At 34.1% G+C, this 17,503-nt stretch overlaps 2 protein-coding genes across 2 annotated transcripts; one reads left to right on the top strand and one right to left on the bottom strand.

Moving 5' to 3' along the window:
• Positions 1 to 548: 548 nt before the first annotated feature.
• Positions 549 to 4,309, bottom strand: LOC118051056 (indole-3-pyruvate monooxygenase YUCCA6). Its single transcript, XM_035061582.2, has 4 exons — positions 3,140 to 4,309; positions 2,014 to 2,262; positions 1,372 to 1,494; positions 549 to 1,214 (listed from the first exon to the last, which is right to left on the bottom strand). The coding sequence occupies exons 1-4, from the start codon at positions 3,824 to 3,826 to the stop codon at positions 1,029 to 1,031; spliced, it is 1,245 nt and encodes a 414-aa protein (XP_034917473.1). The 5' UTR covers positions 3,827 to 4,309; the 3' UTR covers positions 549 to 1,028.
• Positions 4,310 to 14,968: 10,659 nt separating this feature from the next.
• On the top strand, positions 14,969 to 16,834 carry LOC118051058 (BURP domain protein RD22). The gene is made up of 3 exons (XM_035061589.2): positions 14,969 to 15,179; positions 15,315 to 15,420; positions 15,573 to 16,834. The coding sequence occupies exons 1-3, from the start codon at positions 15,141 to 15,143 to the stop codon at positions 16,631 to 16,633; spliced, it is 1,206 nt and encodes a 401-aa protein (XP_034917480.1). The 5' UTR covers positions 14,969 to 15,140; the 3' UTR covers positions 16,634 to 16,834.
• The last annotated feature ends 669 nt before the right edge of the window (positions 16,835 to 17,503 follow it).

Genomic DNA, 17,503 nt, shown 5'->3' with positions numbered 1-17,503 from the left:
AAATTAATACATGAATTGGCATATGTTAACATATAAATATTTCTTTTTGCAAGCTTCCAACTATTCGTAAGAAAGGCCAGACTATCCACTGATCATTCTTAGTTGGATCCTCAAATTAAGAGTTTTCTCAGTGGGTCAGATTTTTTTTTTTTTTTTTTTTGAGAATACAGATTCAAATTTTAGACAGAGGGCCTCTCATCCACTTTATTATTAGAGAATTAATAATAGTTGGGAGCAAATTTGAGGTTAGTTTGAATGAGGCAACATTAATGGCATGGCATTTCTTTCATTTAATAGTATTCTGAGGACTTGTAAAGTACACATGTAGGTTCTTATGAAAGGTGGTGGTCCTGGCTGCTAATGAGAATCAAGACGACTACAAGTCACTAAAATGGCCGATGATTAGCGCTCAAGAAAGGAAGGAATTCAAAATCCAAACATAGAGAGATGGAGAGTTCATGATATGTAAGGATTTCTTAATTAGAAGTCATCAATCCCTCCTCTCGAAAGTCACCATGACATACATCCAAAGACAAACCCTAGTAGGATTGGAAAAAACAAAAAATGAAGCATACATTAGAGAAAAACTTGAGAATAATGTTAACAAGTCGCATCCCAAACCCACCCATGGACAAGCAAAATAAAGGTTAAGCACAATCAAATCATCGATCTCACCTATGCAAAACAATCTATAGCCCTCTAATTCATTCTTTTCCCTCTCTAGAAGTCATATCTAATTAGAGAAAAATTGTATTGTACAAGCTGTACATGATATAGCTGAGGTCCCCTCAAAAAACAACACCACCAACTTCTCAGATTCCTCCTTCACAGGGGTTAATTTGGTTGGTGTCATCTTGGAAAGATAAGGGTTCTCTTGCAAAACTCTCTCCCTAGCTATGCAACCTTTTTTCTTTTCTCTTCCTCTTTTCCTCAGTTGGAGGATGCATATCAGCTTTGGCACCATCGATCAGTATTGTGTCTGTTGGCATATACTCAGTAGTGGTGGTGATTTCATCAGAACTGACCAATCACACGGTGCAGCTTTCTTCGTTTCTGCATCGTTCAATGTCTTCAGCTATTCTTATAGCATCCACTGAGGCTCCTAATATTCCACGTTTGGTGAACCCCACTGCATATAGCCCACACTCCCCTTTCCATCCATTTGGAAATGGTTTTCTAGGAAATCCATCTTTCTCCGAGAACATATCTCCTTCCTGACAATTAAAAAAAGAAGAAGAAGCCCATGTCCTCTTTTTCTTTAGCATTTTGATCATCAACTTGGTGCAAAAATAACATATCCTTAAGAATAAGAAACTCAGAGAAGAAAGGAAATTATGAAGAACCAAAGATAAAGAAAAAAAAAAAAGTTACCTTTAGCCAAGATGGCACAATACTTTTGTAGCCTGTCGCTAGGATAATAGCATCAAAATTCTCCGTTTTCCCTTCAATAAACTCTACCGTATGACGTTTTAGCTTCTTAATTTCTGGACATATCTAAAACAACAAAGGAAAATTCAGGAATTCTACAGTAAAAATAGAATTTTTAGCTAGGATATACAGTGTATTAAGTTCCACACCGAACACAGCATATATATATATATATATATATATATATATATATATATAGCAAGTTAAAAAAATAGAAAAAGGGAATTAGAATTACACGACACTAGCTATGAAATCAAGAAAACCATCTAGATGGTGACCCAATGGTAACAGCTTGGGACCAAGAGGTTTGCTCCCTCTGTGGTCTCAGATTCAAACCCTAAGTTACTCATATGATGGTCACTGAAGGCTTACATGGTCGTTAACTTTAGAACCTGTGGGATTAGTCGAGGTACGCGTAAACTGGTCCGGACACCCACGTTAATAAAAAAAAAAAAAAGCAAACAGTACGATTGTTTGGCACAGTAGGATCCATTTCAAACATACATATGCTGCCAGGGAGAGCAAAATGAAAAGTAATGATGTGATATGCTCATTATATGATACGTGATATAATTGGGAAAGTACCTTAATGTCTCCACTTTTGATCTTGGCTAGTGTCCCAACATCCAATACTGGGGTCTTCCCGGTCAAGTTTTTGTGTTCAAGGGGACCTAATTCCGGCCGGTCCAATCCAAATCGTGCCGTATCACCGAGCATTAGCCTCGACACTATCAGCAGGAACCGATCGACAAGGCGCACAGGCAGCCACTTGAGCAACCACATGGACAACCCGAAAGTTGATTGGCCCAGTATCTCTCGAGGTAGAACATGCACCTTCAATCAAAACAAATAACATTCCCACAAAAATTATAAAAAAAGAAAAAGACAAGAAGTTGCCACTTCTACAACTTATAGAAAGCTTATAGAATGACTCAAAAAAGAGCTAAAAGTTTGATGATATTGGTGTGACCCGTCTAGTTGCCCGAGTGATGTGTGTGTACATATGGACTAATTCCTTCGAGGTCATGACTGAATATGCCTGGAGGTCTTTACAGAGAAAAATTAATCACAGGAACACAAAAGGGAGATGTATTGTTATGATATACATGCAAAACCTTACGATTCTTACCATTTTATGCGCATGCTTGTGAATCCCAAGAAAGTGAAAGATCAAGGATTTTTATTTTTATGTATAAAATTACATATCCCTGTTTCTTTTCCTTATCATTTAAAAAAAAAAAAAAGGAGAAGAAAGCGTCTGTTGGAACTTGAAGTCACTATGCACACCAGACCACTTTGAAATTGTTGTTAGACTCCCGTGAAAGAAATGAGCCTGAAATACATCATACATGCCAGGACAGAAAAAGTTTTAAATGAGTTTTATTTTATAAATAAATAAAAACAGATCATTTTGCAAACATTCCATTCGTTATTTATATTTGGATTTTTTTATTAAAAAAAGGACTGAAAGGGAGAAAATAATACGAAACCAGGTATTTGAATATTTATATTGTTTTTCAAAAAAAAAAAAAAAACAGTATATCTTATTGTTCTATCATCAAAACGAGTTTTTTTTTCCTCATCAGAACATTTGGATTTGAACTGCCCAAAGGCTTAAGTAACCTTTCAAAGGGTTTTTATTTTTTTGCTATAAAGTTGTAAGAAAAGGAGAGAACAATATGCTTAACTAATTAAGATGAGTAGTACTTACTGTATTTCTAACAACAAGTGAAGGCTTAGCACTATGATTGCATAGATCCAAACAAACTTCCATTCCGGAGTTTCCACACCCCACCACCAAAACCTTTTTCCCTGTAAACTCTTCTCCACTTCTGTAATAACTTGTATGCTTTATATCCCCTCCAAAATCTTCCATTCCATGAATCTCTGGCACCACCGCCTCCGCATTCTCTCCGGTCGCCACCACCAACCAGCGGCACACATACTCGGTCTCCTCTAGCTTCTTCCCTACAGTCTTCACGCGCCAAAACCCAATAACTTTATCATATTCGGCATGTGACACAGTCTCATTGAACCGGGGACCAATCTCAAACATTTGTGCATATGACTCTAAATAATGAAGAAATTGTTGCTTAGTAGGGTAAGTTGGAAATTCAGTAGGGAACCCCATGAGAGGAAGCTCACAGAATTGTTTTGGTAAGTGAAGGCGTAGGCGGTCATAAGTCTTCAGCTGCCACAAAGATGCTATGCAACTAGATCTCTCCAGTACCATACTTAAGACACCTTTGTCCTTGAGACAAGCTGCCACGGCTAGGCCTGAAGGACCAGCACCAACAATAACTGGACCAGGGACAAATACACGTGAAGATTTATTCATAATTTTTTCAAGTAGAGGATCATGAGCATGTTTGCCTTCTAATTCTCTCAAGCAGTCCATGATCTGTTTAAGAACTGAGTATATAAGTGTGGTTTAAAAAAAGGGTTATAAACACACCGATGGACTGTATCAGCTATGACCAATATGAGTCAGAGCTAACTTGGTTGTTGGGTTCAAGAGAAAGAGCAGAACTGAAGAGAACCCATTCGGCCAAACAACGTGCTGTTGATGTTGGGAGAGAGTGAGTGGGGGACTAAGTTGAAAGATTAAGCCAAGATTTAGTGATGGATTTCTCTCTTATCTAAAGAGAGATTAGGCCTTGCGAGGGATTTAATTCCTTCAATATTGGAGTGGATTGAGAGGACTTATCCACTTATGAGAATAACTTTTGTTTTCTTTTTTGAAATCTCTGTGCGTTGTGTTGTTCCATGGAGGTTAAACCGGAAGATGAGCAAAGAACTTCGGGGCAAAATCAACCTTCAACAATGAATGTGAGAGGGAGAGGGAGAGAGTGAGAGAGATGGTGATATGTCTATATATTCTCTTTGCCCATAGAAGAACTTAAATACGAGCAAGGCTTGAGTGGTAAAGATGAGTAATGGTAGTGGGGACATAAGCCAAGGAAAAAATTTAATTAATTATCATTAACCGACACATATAGAATACATATAAATATATATAGGGCTTCAGCCATGCTTCAAGTCAAAAAAAAAAAAAAAAAAAAACAGAGATCGATCTACGTCACTTCACTTGTCACAAGAGAGACTTAGAGAGGCCTCATTGGGCAAGGATTAGTAAAAGAATTGGTTGTGGGATAGCAAAACAAAGTCCTAAATCAGCCACAATTAGGATTAGTTCAGTTAATTAGAGTCATTAATCAAGAAGGTTAGCACTAACTAGGTCTGGTTTCCAAATTGAATCTATGGATGTGATGTAATTATGTGTGTGGGTGGGCGATGGGTTGGACCAAGTACCAACTTGGGCTTTGTGTGGAGTGTGAATTGTAACCGGGATGTCTTCCACCATGGATGTCGAGGCAAAGATGTAATCATGGACTTGTAGGGCAGAGAGTAGCTAAAAGTGAAAAAACCTTTAAAACCCGAGATTTCCATTCATGTGCATTTGATTTGGGTAATTATGACCTGCCTCAATTTTCAATCGGACGTCCTCATACTATCTGAATTTCTCTCGAAATAGTCAATCATGAGAAAATCAACTATCTCTACTCTCAGTTGACTTCCAACATATTATCCGGAGCAACATTTCAGATGATATGCTGGTCAAGATACGTTTATAGTCTAGAATGTAGAAATTATCGGTGTTTGAAAATGTTGTTATAGTTATTTTTAAGAATATTATTAAAATAATATATTTTAAAAAAATTATTTTTGATATTAGTTTATTAAAATAATCTAAAAATATTAAAAAAATATTAATTTAAAAAAATAAAATAAAAATTATTTTAAAAAAAAAACGTTTACTATCACAAGAATAATTATTTAGACGGAGGATTTGGTCAAGGCCATGAACTGGTGGCAGTACGGCACCCAAATAAACTACAAATGATCCGGTTGCTTCGATTTAATTTGAAGAACATGCGAAAGAAATCAGTTGAAAAGTTTCCTTGATTTTTCATACCAATGTCATTAATTCTAAGCTAAAATATGAAGGTTGTGCTCCTTTAAAATTAGTTTTGATCAATAATAATATTTTTCTATTCAATAAAAATTGAAATATTCATTGGTTCCCTCTTAATTATCACATATGCAAATAAAGAAATGAAAATATTAATACCAAGTTAGAAAAAAATATATATAAGAAATAATTTTAACTAAAAACTTTAAATCACAAAGTTCTAGCATAGTTTATTTGTAAAGAAATTAACTAAAAGCTTGATTTAAAATTCATGTTAAATACAAAACGAAATAAATACAAACGAAGGGTTCACCCGATGACATGGTGACTTGGGCTCTGTTCCTAGTCAGACCCTATTAGAGTCCAGTACTGATGAGGAGACTTAGAAGATTTCCTAGCCATTAAAAAAAAAAACACATATTTTCCTTGTTTTATATATTTTTACTACTTCTAGTTTAAGATATATTTTTTTCTATTTTGAATTTCCTAATTGTATCAAGATTAATACATACACACGCACTTATAATGTATTAGAAACACATTAAATTTAATACAAAAACTCAAAACATGGGGTATAATGTTTTTCCATATAATTCTTTTTTTTCTTTCTCTTCTTCTTTTTATTCCCTTGATTTTATAGGGTATCAAAGTCGCAGCCTATTTCTCCCTTCCCAATTGCTCAATAAATATCTACCCTCCTCATTACTAGCCAACAAACTACATTAGCATCCTCATTATTGTCACTTCAGAATGCTCATCAATATATTTCTTTGAAACTAACAAAAGAAAATTGCTTGTTCTAGAAGGCTCAAATCAAGTATTTTCTTCTTAGGCAAGGCGTGTAAGGCTTTATTGATGCATCTGAACCACGTTCATCATCCCTTCTTATCATAGAGAATGCATCCACTATCGTTTCAATCCATTAAGATCTGCTTGTTTTATATATCTTTTATTTATCCAAGTTAATTAGTTGTGTGTTCATGTTCACAATCAACTTGAAGAGGCGTATTAATTAGATCCCAATACTGATAAAGAGATCCATGAGATTCATAACAATACAAACAGATATACTTTTCTTGTTTTTATATTTTGTATTGTTTTAGTTTGAGACATACTAGAATTAACATATATATACACTTGTTATTAATATATATATATATATATATATATATAACACATTAAATCTAATTTTAAAAAAAAATCACAACAAAAAGATATAATATTTTTGTATCAGATTCTCCTTCTTTTTCTCCTTCTCTTTTTATTTATGTTCCCTTGATTTTATAGACCCTGAGCGAAGTATAATAGCTAAGTTATTAACACCAAATGAGAAGCTTAATTGAAGAAGAAAAAAACAAAAGACAGATTGCATATATATATAAACATGAAGTGAGTGTAAGGAAAAAAAATAAAAAACCTAAAAACTAAAATAAATGAAAAATATATATACAATAGACCCCAAAGCATGTCTCGAGAGTATGTTTGGCTAACCACACTCGGTTAAAAGCAAATCTCTTATATGTTAGGAAGGATGAGAAGAAAAGGTAAAAAGAGGTTAACAGAGATATTTAATTGCTTGACAGGTAAAGGAGGACAACGATGAAAGTCATTTTATTCAAATAATAAATAGATCTATGGCTTGCATTATGCCACGGTTCACATTAATTCTTTTTTTATATATATATATATATAAAGCAAATGTGTTGCTAACATATTTTCCAGTAGAAAAACAATTTAATCATGAAATAAGAATTTTATGCATATTAGATGACATTTTCTTTCAAATACTGAAGATTGTGACATATTAGATAACATTTTTTTTTTCTAAATATTAAGATGATGATATATTGGATTGATAAGACCAACCTTAGTTAAGTTAGAAAACTTGCGATCCAATTCATTAGACTATGATAACCTCCATTGAAAGAAAATTAAAAAAAAAAATCATGAAACTCACGTTTCAATCAACCCAATATTATAAGATAAAATAAAAAAAATAATAAATTTTTAAAAAAATGAACAAAAAAAATTGAGTCAACTCGGGTTATCTCATTGAATTCATTATACTAATCATGAAAACAGAATAAACTCATAAAAAAAAAATTGAAAAATATCTACTAAGCTCAATTCCCAATAACCTAATATTGGAGGATGAAATTGAAAGAAAAAACATTAAATTTTAAAAAAATCAATTTAAGAAAAAAAATTATAAAAAATGGTTGAAGTCAACCCGAGTAAACTGGCAAAACCCGCATTATAGATCATGAGAACTGGATAGTCCCTATAAAAATCAAAATTGATAAAAATCTATGAAGTCCCAATTCCCAGCCAACCAAATATTTAATGATGACAATTAAAAAAAAAATAGATATATTATTTTTAAAAAATAGATAAAAAAAGAACTGAGTTCAAACAATTTATCCCAATTTATCTCACTGAACTTGCAACATGGATCATGAGAATGGATAACCCCATCAAAAGAAAAAAAAAATTATAAAAATTATAAAGTTCTAAATCTCAACCAACCTAATATTAGAGGATGAAATTCAAAATAAAAAATCAATTTTAAAAAACCAACAAAAAAAAACCTGAGTCGCCCCAAAATAACCTTAAAGAAAGCAAACTAAAATAATTTATGAAGCCTAATTTTTAACCAGCTCAATGTTAGAGGATGAAATTGTGAAAAACAAGTCTATTTAACAAAAAAAACCAAAAAAAAGATTTGAGACAACTCGAGCTAATCTGTCAAACTCGTAACCCAGGTCATAAGACGGGAACAACCTCATAGAAAGAAAATAAAAAATTCATGAATTTTATTTTCTAATCAACCCAATGTCAAATGATAAAATTAAAAAAAAAATCTAAATAAATGACCCAAAAAACACCCAAATCAACCCTAGAAACCTTTCAAACTCGCGACCTGAGTTATGAGACCGATATTACCTCATAGATAACAAATAAAAAAAACCACGAAGCTCATTTTCATACAAACTCAATGTTAAGGATAAAATAAAATAAATTCTATTTAAAAAAAAAAACCTAAGTAATCTCATGATAACATGAAAACCTTGTAAACTAGGCCATGAGACTAGCATTGCCTCATAGAAGGAAAATTTAAAAAAAAAATCAAAAAGCTAAATTCTTAACAAACTCAATATTATATGATGAAATTGAATAAAACATTATTGATAAAAATAGAAATCACAAGAATGAAAATTAAATTTGACACTTAAAAAATTTTGGAAGCCCACTTTGGTTTTTGAAGAGTTTTGGCATGGAAATCGAGTTGAGAAAAAAAAAAAGAAAGAAAAGAAGAATGGTTTGCTAGAGTCAAACAAAAGCCTTTTCATCGACATGCGTTGCACTTAGAGGTAGATCGTGGTGAGATGATTTGGATGACACCAAGGAAGGGTAAAACTAGACGTCTTAGGCTGCCATATGGGCCTTCAAGTGAGGTGGCCTCTCTAGCAATCTGGCGCATGATATGTATGCATCAACCACTTTTTCTATTTATTTCATTTTTTATTCAAATTAGTCCTTGAATTGGCAATTTTTGATTTCATCCCTAAAGCTTTAATTGTTTTAAATCAATGAAATCAAATTTGTTTTTCCTAAATCGAGCATCAACTAGGTGCTAGATTATTTTGACACAAATCCATGCAACCCAAATCGAACCATAAGATCTGATCATGAATCAAACAAATATGAAGATGATGAAATCAAAAAACAATTAACCAACCAAAAAAAACATTGTGGATTCACTATTGCAATTCATAGTGCTACATGGAAAATTGCTTCAATAATATCACTTTATCTATTAGTTTTTTCTAATATTAAAAATTATAAAAGAGAAGAAAGATTATAGCTAATACATTATGGGGAATTAAAGGTGAAGAAACATTTGAAATATTCTCGAGTCTTTCATATTTTTTACAAAACAAATGAAATATCTAACTTTCTATCATTCATTGAATCCCTCCTAACAAGTACACTCAAGGAGTAGGTAGGATTTGTCATGGTGTTGATGATATTGTTTTGATCAACTAAAGTTTTGGAATAAGAATATAAATAGTGATTATAGTTACAAGAAAATTCTAGGAATGATCATTTTTCTAGGTAAATATTACAATTTTCATTAGATTCTTTTGTACTTGATGGTTTTATTCTCATGCCTAATGGTGGAGGTGCTCGAACGTGTAGAATACCGTAATATGTTTTGATGAATCCATGTGGACTTTCTTTACTTGGAAAGCTTTCGTGGATTCTTCCCTCACCAACATATGATTGCAAACCTCCTATTAAAATAAGTTCAAAGGAGAACTTTTATGAAACAAAATAAGACTTTATATTCCATCGAGTATCATTGAGCACAATGATGTATCTATTTGATTAAGACGTCTTGAAATGAGAGGAGAAGGAAGAAAATAAAAAACCAAACCCAAGAAATCCCTCAAAAGCAAGCTAGCTAGAGGCAAACAATCTACAAGTCCCGGTTTATTTACATACACGGGGGAGGGGAGAAAAACGCAACTTTATGAGAATCATTTCCTCCACTCTCTCGAAAGGGCATCTACTATATATGCATGATTGAATCATTATGGGCACTTCTTCCACTCTCTCTCGAGCTTCTTTTTTTTTTTTTTTTAATTATTTGCATTAGCCCCATAACATAAATTGATTAAATTATTATCATGTTTTAATCACTCAAATCTAAAAGCTTGATTAGACTGTCGAGGGGCCGTAACTTTTCCATGATTTAAAGTGCATTTGTCCCGAGACACTTTTTTTTATTAGAAGATAACAAGAAACCCATAGATTAACACAATTAATTACTATTAAAGCATTCACTCAACAACTTGTAATGTTCCATAGCTCGAAAGATTCTTGATCCCAAAATACAGTGATCAATCGGCAAGAAGATGATATAAACCATATTAGAGAATAATATAAATTATATTTTACAATCTTATCTAACAACTTAAATTATTGGGTTGATATGGCTCTTCGACATGGTAATAAAGCATTTATGACTAAGCGGTCACGAATTCGAATCTCACATTCCTCATTTATTTGATAAAAAATAAGCATAATGTAATGTGGGTCCATGCAAGTTTCAAGTTCAAAAAGTTTTCACTTAAGAGGGTGTGTTAAAAAATAATATAAATCATATCTTGAAACCTCACCTAACAGTTTAAACTATTGAATTGATATTGTTCTTTGACAAACTAATCGTGTATTAAAGCCAAGGTAAGTGCTCCTTTGCATTACCCCTAATGACAAAACATATATCCAATAAGCAACTCATAGATTAACACCATTAATTACTATCAAGGAATTCATACAGCAACTTGTAATGTTCGATGGCTCGAAAGATTCTCGATCCCAAAATACAGTGATCAATCGGCAAGAAGATGATATAAACCAATCGTGTATTAAAGCCAAGGTGGTTGCTAGCTACTTCGCATTACCCCTAATGACAAAGCATAAATCCAATAAAGATTGAGAAATTGGAAGGGAACATCAAATCAATCTCATTTCAAACTTTTTTATTGATATTTTCTCAATCCTTTTCTCCTAATTATAATATATCAAGATTCTTTTTTCCTTTGCAAGAAAACATCGGCCATGATTAATAACAAGCATTTATATATGCATTGCACATAACTTTACACGAGACTTTTTAGGACATTTCTTCGCTTTTTGAAGCGAGACACTGTGTATTTTCCTTTAAAGAGAGCTTGCATGGTCATTTTCATTTTTTTTATGTATTTACAAGGGTTTTAATTTCCATAAACCAATTGGGAAAGCATTTTTCAGTAGTCGGCCAGGTTGATATCAAATAATGCCTTGTACGTAAGTCATCACCTTTCATTCTCAATTGTACTTTAAAAAAAAAATAACTAGTTGTAGCTTTGAGTTTGTCCTTTATTTGTACTCTACCTACCTATATTGACAGATTTAATAAAAAAAAATGTTAAAAATATCTTAACCCAATAATTTAAATTGTTAGTTGAGGTCCCGATATATAAATTATATTATTCCCTTTCAAGTGAAAGCCGTTTAGATTTAAAACTCGTACATGCTTATTTTATCTTGTGTTTAATTTTTATCAAATAAATAAGGATGATGAAATTCGAACTCATGACCACTTAATCATCAAGACTCTGATACGATGTTAAAAAATCATCCCAATCCAATAGCTTAAACTATCAGGTGAGGTCCTATGACATTATTTATATTATTATCTAATAAAGAGTATATTAGAAAAATATGATAAGAACGGGACTATAATTGATAAATTTTTATTTACAAGAATATGAATAAGGAATATCTAGAAAACCAGAAGTGCTTGTTGACAGTTTGCCTTAATTTTTTTAATTGCTGCATGAGCACCAAACTTACTCAATATTTTCTGAAAGCATTATATAGCACAATTTCAAGGGTTAATATATTATTTAAAAAATTTTATTCTCTTGATTGTTTTAGTTTAAATTGTGAGACCATTACTCAAGAGGGTTTTTTTTTTTTTATGTATATCAGGTTGATGTGAATAATAATATATCCTCAAAATCATCTCGTAAAATCTAATGATACCTCTTCATATATGTAATATCACACCTTTTAGCTAGCTAGCTTGCTATGCCACGAAAAGGTATAAGAACAAAACCAAATTAATTTATACAAAATACATATTGGTGACACTAACAATGAACTTCTTTTCAATATATATGGACAGCCGGATAATCAATAGCGAAAGGCTTCAGGCAATCCTCCTGCACGATGAATGCTCTTCACTTTGGTGATGGGCTAGGCCAATAAGATTCTTCATGCGCTACACTTAACCACAACACTTTTGGAATATGAAATCACGTCATACTCCTATAACCAAAAATATTGAGTTTAAAAAAGTTTTTGATTAAAAAAAAATTATTAGTACAATAAAGGGAAGAAACTAATGATCAAAGTCCATTGAGTTCAAAATGCATTATAGCATAGAAAATTCTTGAAAGATGAGATCAAGCATGACAATGGTATTGTTAAAGAATTATATAAATTATATTTTAGGACCTCACATGATAGTTTAAGTTTTTGAATTGAGATTGTTTTTTAACATGGTATTAGAGTTTTGTTGACCAAACGATCACGAATTTAAATTTCACCAATATTTCCATTATATTCAATAAAAATTAAGCGTAAATGTATATAAATTTCAAGTTCAAATGATTTTTACTTGAAGGGGTATGATAGAAAACTATATATATAAATCATATTTTGAAAACTTTCTTAAATGATTAAACTTATGGATTAAAATAATTGTTGGAAAAATATAATGCATGTGAGTTCGTGTGGTTGAGAAATCCAGTGGTGGGGGAAATCATGAGTTCTTGGACGAGAAATGTCCAAAAACCAATGCAAGTGAAGCCATAGCATGCCGATATCATAATGTGGATTCTCTCATTTTTGAATTGCCACACAAACAAAAGCATGTTGGCATTGTAAACCGTCCCACCAATATTTCCATACCAAGCTACCATTACAAAGATTGACTCACTGAGCTATAGTAAGAAAATGAAGTGGAAAAAAATCTCTCTGATGAGTGGAAGACAGTACTGTGCCCACCAAAGATTAGGAAGAGGAACGCTACAAATTGATTAAAGGTGTGCAAAAGAAACAAATTAGTGGACAAAAGGATGTTTTTAGATACACTAGACGAAATGGCTTACATGTGAGAGCAGAAAGATTAAAAAAGATAGTGCCCACCATGAGATAGGATTTAAAAGTATAAATAAATAAATAAATCAAGAAGGCCGAACCCCGCGAGCCTTTGTTGCCATATTGTGTTCTTGGCTTCATTTCTTGAGCCATCTTTGCATGGAAATGTGCCTTCTTTATTTATTTTTTTGGTGTATATTGAAATTAAGCGAAGAACCAAATACCCTGAAGCAAGATCTATTGCAAATGTTGGTGGTAGTAGTTGTTGTAAAGAACCAAATACCTCCTCTTCTTGTTGTCTTTGTTTTTCTCTATTTTTTTTTTTTTTCTTTTCCCCTCTTTGGAAAGCCAATGCTAGCTAATCGAAGACATATTTCTGGAAATTTCTGCATTTGGTCCTACGCAAGGTAACAGGAAATGCGAAAATCCACTGAATTTGAGTGGTTTCATGGAAGCCCAAGTCTCTAGCACACATGATAGTGGTAGTGAAAAGCCCAATATCTTATAAGCAAAAACAGTAGCTCAAAAGGGGCTTGAAACCCAAGAAAGAAAAATGGGGTCCAAAATAGGTGATGGCAGCAGTCATCTGTGATGTGCACTTACGCTTATTAGAGCGTGTTTGACAGTGTGGTGGCGATTGTTTTTCAAATAGCTTTTTGTGCCGAAAAGCATGCAAATGATGTTTTTTCATTTTTTAAAAATCATTTTTGACATCAGCACATCAAAACGATCCAGAAAGTACAACCATCACTCAATTTTAGCAAAAAAAAAAAAAATTTGAATTTTTACAAAACGCCGGTTTGGCAGCAATGCCAAACGGGCTCTTAGTTTCTCATCATACTAGTTTTTTCGTTCAAAAAGCAATTTTGGAATTTTTTGAATTTTAATTTTTTTAAAAATTAATTTTGTATCATTTTGATGTATTAATGTTAAAATTAAATTTTAAAAAATAAAAAAATATATATTATTTTAATGTATTTTTAAACAAAAAATATTTTAAAAAATAATCTCTCACAAGTAAAATAAGACATCACTCTCTTTTTCATCATGTAAAACTGAAATGCAAGTGGGCGAAGCAACTTGAGGTCCAATGCAGCCCTGGTCCTAAGTTCTTTGAATGAACAGGCCACTTTCTTCAGTCTCTTTCTGGCCATAATAGCCTTACATTATGAGTTGGTTTGGCCTTAAAGGTTTTCAATTCAAAAGAAGAGCAAGGTAAAAAAGACTTAGTACTATAAATTATATAGTTTAGTTGTTTAGTCAAAGGAAGCTGGAGCACTGCACAATGGACATGGACCACATCTTATCGAAGCTAAATTCAGTCACATTGATATTAACTATAAAAGTGAAACTAAAACATAAATGAAAGCATCTAGAACATTACTCATACGCCACCACGAATCCCATCTTCCATTCTTCCTACCTGTTCCTAGTCAGAGCAAGTTTAGTTTCCTGTGAGTTCTACATGAGTTGTCTACTTAAATCTTGTTTGGAATCACATAATTATGGAGGACGGGAAGTCTCAACACCCACTAACCTAATAAATATGGCAGTTGTTTGTTCAGAATATAAGCACTTAAGGACTGCTCCACATGTCAATTTTTATGGATGCTATGGTCATTAACTAGTAATGACGTTCAGAGTATGAAGAGCCCTTCTGTTTCCATATTTTACAGAGGTTGACATCTTACCAAAATCAAATTGAAAACCATCGCTTGCTGGTCTGTTTCTTGTAATCTCCACCCTTCACATGAGCCCATCACCTCTTGTTTTTATTGCTCCTGACCCATTTGCATTTAAGTGAGTGAGCAGCCGGGAGGGGGGCAGTTGGAAATTATTGAGCAGGCTGACAAATGTTGGCCGGTGATTTGTAGCTATTCCAACTGAAGCAGCCTCCTCAGAGCAGAACTCCCTTTATAAATCTTGCAAGCCACTTGCTATTTCCTACATTATCAGATTAGGTTTACGTTCTTCTCTCTCATTATAATACCTACCTAGCTTTTTGTTGCATGCGCAGAGGCTAAAAATGGAGTTCCTTGTCCCACGCGTTCTTGCTTTCCTCGCTGTAAGTTTCTGAATCTTCACTTGTTTTGATACACCAGGGATTGGTCTTTCAGGAGATTTTCTGTTCCCAATTCTTCACCTGCATTCCTATTTATGATGAGTGTCTTATGAAAGTTTGTATTTAATCCTGCTGCAGTTTGCACTTGTGGTAAGCCATGCGGCCTTGCCACCTGAACTTTACTGGAAAAATGTGCTGCCCAACACTCCCATGCCAAAATCTGTCAGAGATCTTCTACACCCAGGTGAGATTTCTAAGATCTGACCTCTTAAAGACTAACTCTTCTTTTTTCTTTTTTGGTAACACTCTTTAATAACTTAGATGAAACTTCTGCTAGTTTTTTTCCGTGTCTGAAATCAAGAAAAGCACTTCTAATTGACGTTACTAAAAATGCAGACTTGGTGGAGGACAAGAGCACTTCTGTTGCTGTAGGGAAGGGAGGTGTAAATGTTGATGCAGGAAAAGGAAAGCCTGGAGGAACTGCTGTCAATGTAGGAAAGGGTGGTGTAAATGTTGGTGCAGGAAAAGGAAAGCCTGGAGGAACTGCTGTCAATGTAGGAAAGGGTGGGGTGAATGTAAACTCTGGGAAAGGAAAGCCAGGCGGCGGCACCCATGTCAGCGTGGGAGGCAAAGGTGTTGGTGTTAACACCGGAAAGCCTGGGAAGGGAACCCGAGTTGGTGTTGGCAAAGGCGGAGTGTCGGTGGGCACAGGACACAAGGGCAAGCCCGTAATTGTTGCGGTACACCCCGGGCCAAGCCCATTCCTATACAAATATGCGGCAACCGAGACTCAACTACACCATGACCCAACAGTAGCCCTTTTTTTCTTGGAGAAAGACATGCATCCAGGAAAAATGATGAACTTGCAGTTCACTGAAAACACTAACACAGCAACTTTCTTACCTCGCCAGGTTGCTGATTCAATACCCTTTTCATCTAACAAGTTGCCAGAAATCTACAGTGAGTTTTCAGTGAAACCTGGATCAACAGAAGCTGAGGTAATGAAGGAAACAATCAAGGAATGTGAAAACCCTGGAATTGAAGGAGAGGAGAAAGAGTGCGCAACTTCACTGGAGTCAATGATCGACTTCAGCACTTCCAAACTAGGAAAGAATGTTCAGGCAATCTCCACAGAAGTGGAAAACCAAACCCGGATGCAAAAGTATACAATTAAGACCGGAGTAAAGAAGATGGCAGGAGACAAATCTGTAGTGTGCCACAAGCAGAACTATGCTTACGCCGTCTTTTACTGCCATGCAACACAAACCACGAGAGCTTACACGGTTCCATTGGAGGGTGCTGATGGAACAAATGCTAAAGCTGTAGCAGTGTGCCACACAGATACATCTTCATGGAACCCAAAGCATTTGGCTTTCCAGGTGCTCAATGTTAAGCCAGGAACCGTACCAGTCTGCCATTTCCTTCCTCAGGATCATGTTGTGTGGTTTCCCAACTAGGAGTCTGGATCCCAGTCATTTCGTCTCTCTTCAGTCCACGGTAGCTGAAATTGGAATGTTGTATACTTATATATCTAGTCGGTTTTCACAATAATACATCTAAAACCCACTACATAAGATCGATTATGTATAATATAAAGCTTGCTGTAGATTCAGTGAGTCACGGTGTTTATTATTAGATAACGCCTCCTTCTGTTGCTATTTTCCTATCCACATGAGCATGTAATGTGAAAAGAGAGACCTCCATGAGAAGAGTTAACCAGCACAAAGGGCCTTTTTGGGCATTTTGTTAATCATGTCCCCGTTCCCCTCAAAGAAGATTTCCTCGTTCATAGCCGAACTAAAACTCCAACGACGAATCTTGCCAGCCATTTCCCCAGCAGGAAGTCCATTTCATTACACAGCAAATCTCAAGAAGACTAACTACAGTCCCACTAACTATAGTTATTGACTAAGATGTTCCAAAAACCTCTGGGAATGACAGGTTAGAAGATCCGAGACACCAGGTACCTAGAGAACATATGTGTCCAACCGAAAACCTCATGATGTGTTCCTTGGCACTAAACCATGCCTGCAGTTGTTATTTTTCGAAGACGAGTTTTACTCTTCTAATGTCTCCTAACGTAACTAGCATGTAGAAGATGGGTAGGAACAACAATGAAAGCGTAAATTTATATGGGGATGTTTTTTCATTATATTGGCACGCAAAACCCTAAAAGAACCCGGCTTAAAATAGGGGGGAAGCCCTAAAAAACAATAACTAAATAGCAAGAAATAAACTATTATCCTAAACAACATGACATATTACTAAATACCCTTCTAAATAATAGCATTATATATTTATTTATTTATTTTAAAAAGGACATTATT

Source organism: Populus alba, chromosome 18 (assembly GCF_005239225.2).
Source record: "Populus alba chromosome 18, ASM523922v2, whole genome shotgun sequence".
Classification (NCBI taxonomy): Eukaryota; Viridiplantae; Streptophyta; class Magnoliopsida; order Malpighiales; family Salicaceae; genus Populus; species Populus alba.
Note: the sequence above shows the minus strand (reverse complement) of the source record. Positions and strands in the feature narration are given on the sequence as shown.

Bases quoted from the DNA above. Each gene is read 5' to 3' on its own strand.
- LOC118051056 (XM_035061582.2), bottom strand. From the start codon at position 3,826: ATGGACTGCTTGAGAGAATTAGAAGGCAAACATGCTCATGATCCTCTA. The intron at 2,263-3,139 runs GTAAGTACTACT...TTTTGATTGAAG, and splicing joins CACTTGTTGTTAGAAATACA to GTGCATGTTCTACCTCGAGA. The intron at 1,215-1,371 runs GTAACTTTTTTT...TTTAATTGTCAG, and splicing joins TTGTGCCATCTTGGCTAAAG to GAAGGAGATATGTTCTCGGA.
- LOC118051058 (XM_035061589.2), top strand. From the start codon at position 15,141: ATGGAGTTCCTTGTCCCACGCGTTCTTGCTTTCCTCGCT. The intron at 15,180-15,314 runs GTAAGTTTCTGA...ATCCTGCTGCAG, and splicing joins GCGTTCTTGCTTTCCTCGCT to TTTGCACTTGTGGTAAGCCA. The intron at 15,421-15,572 runs GTGAGATTTCTA...CTAAAAATGCAG, and splicing joins CAGAGATCTTCTACACCCAG to ACTTGGTGGAGGACAAGAGC.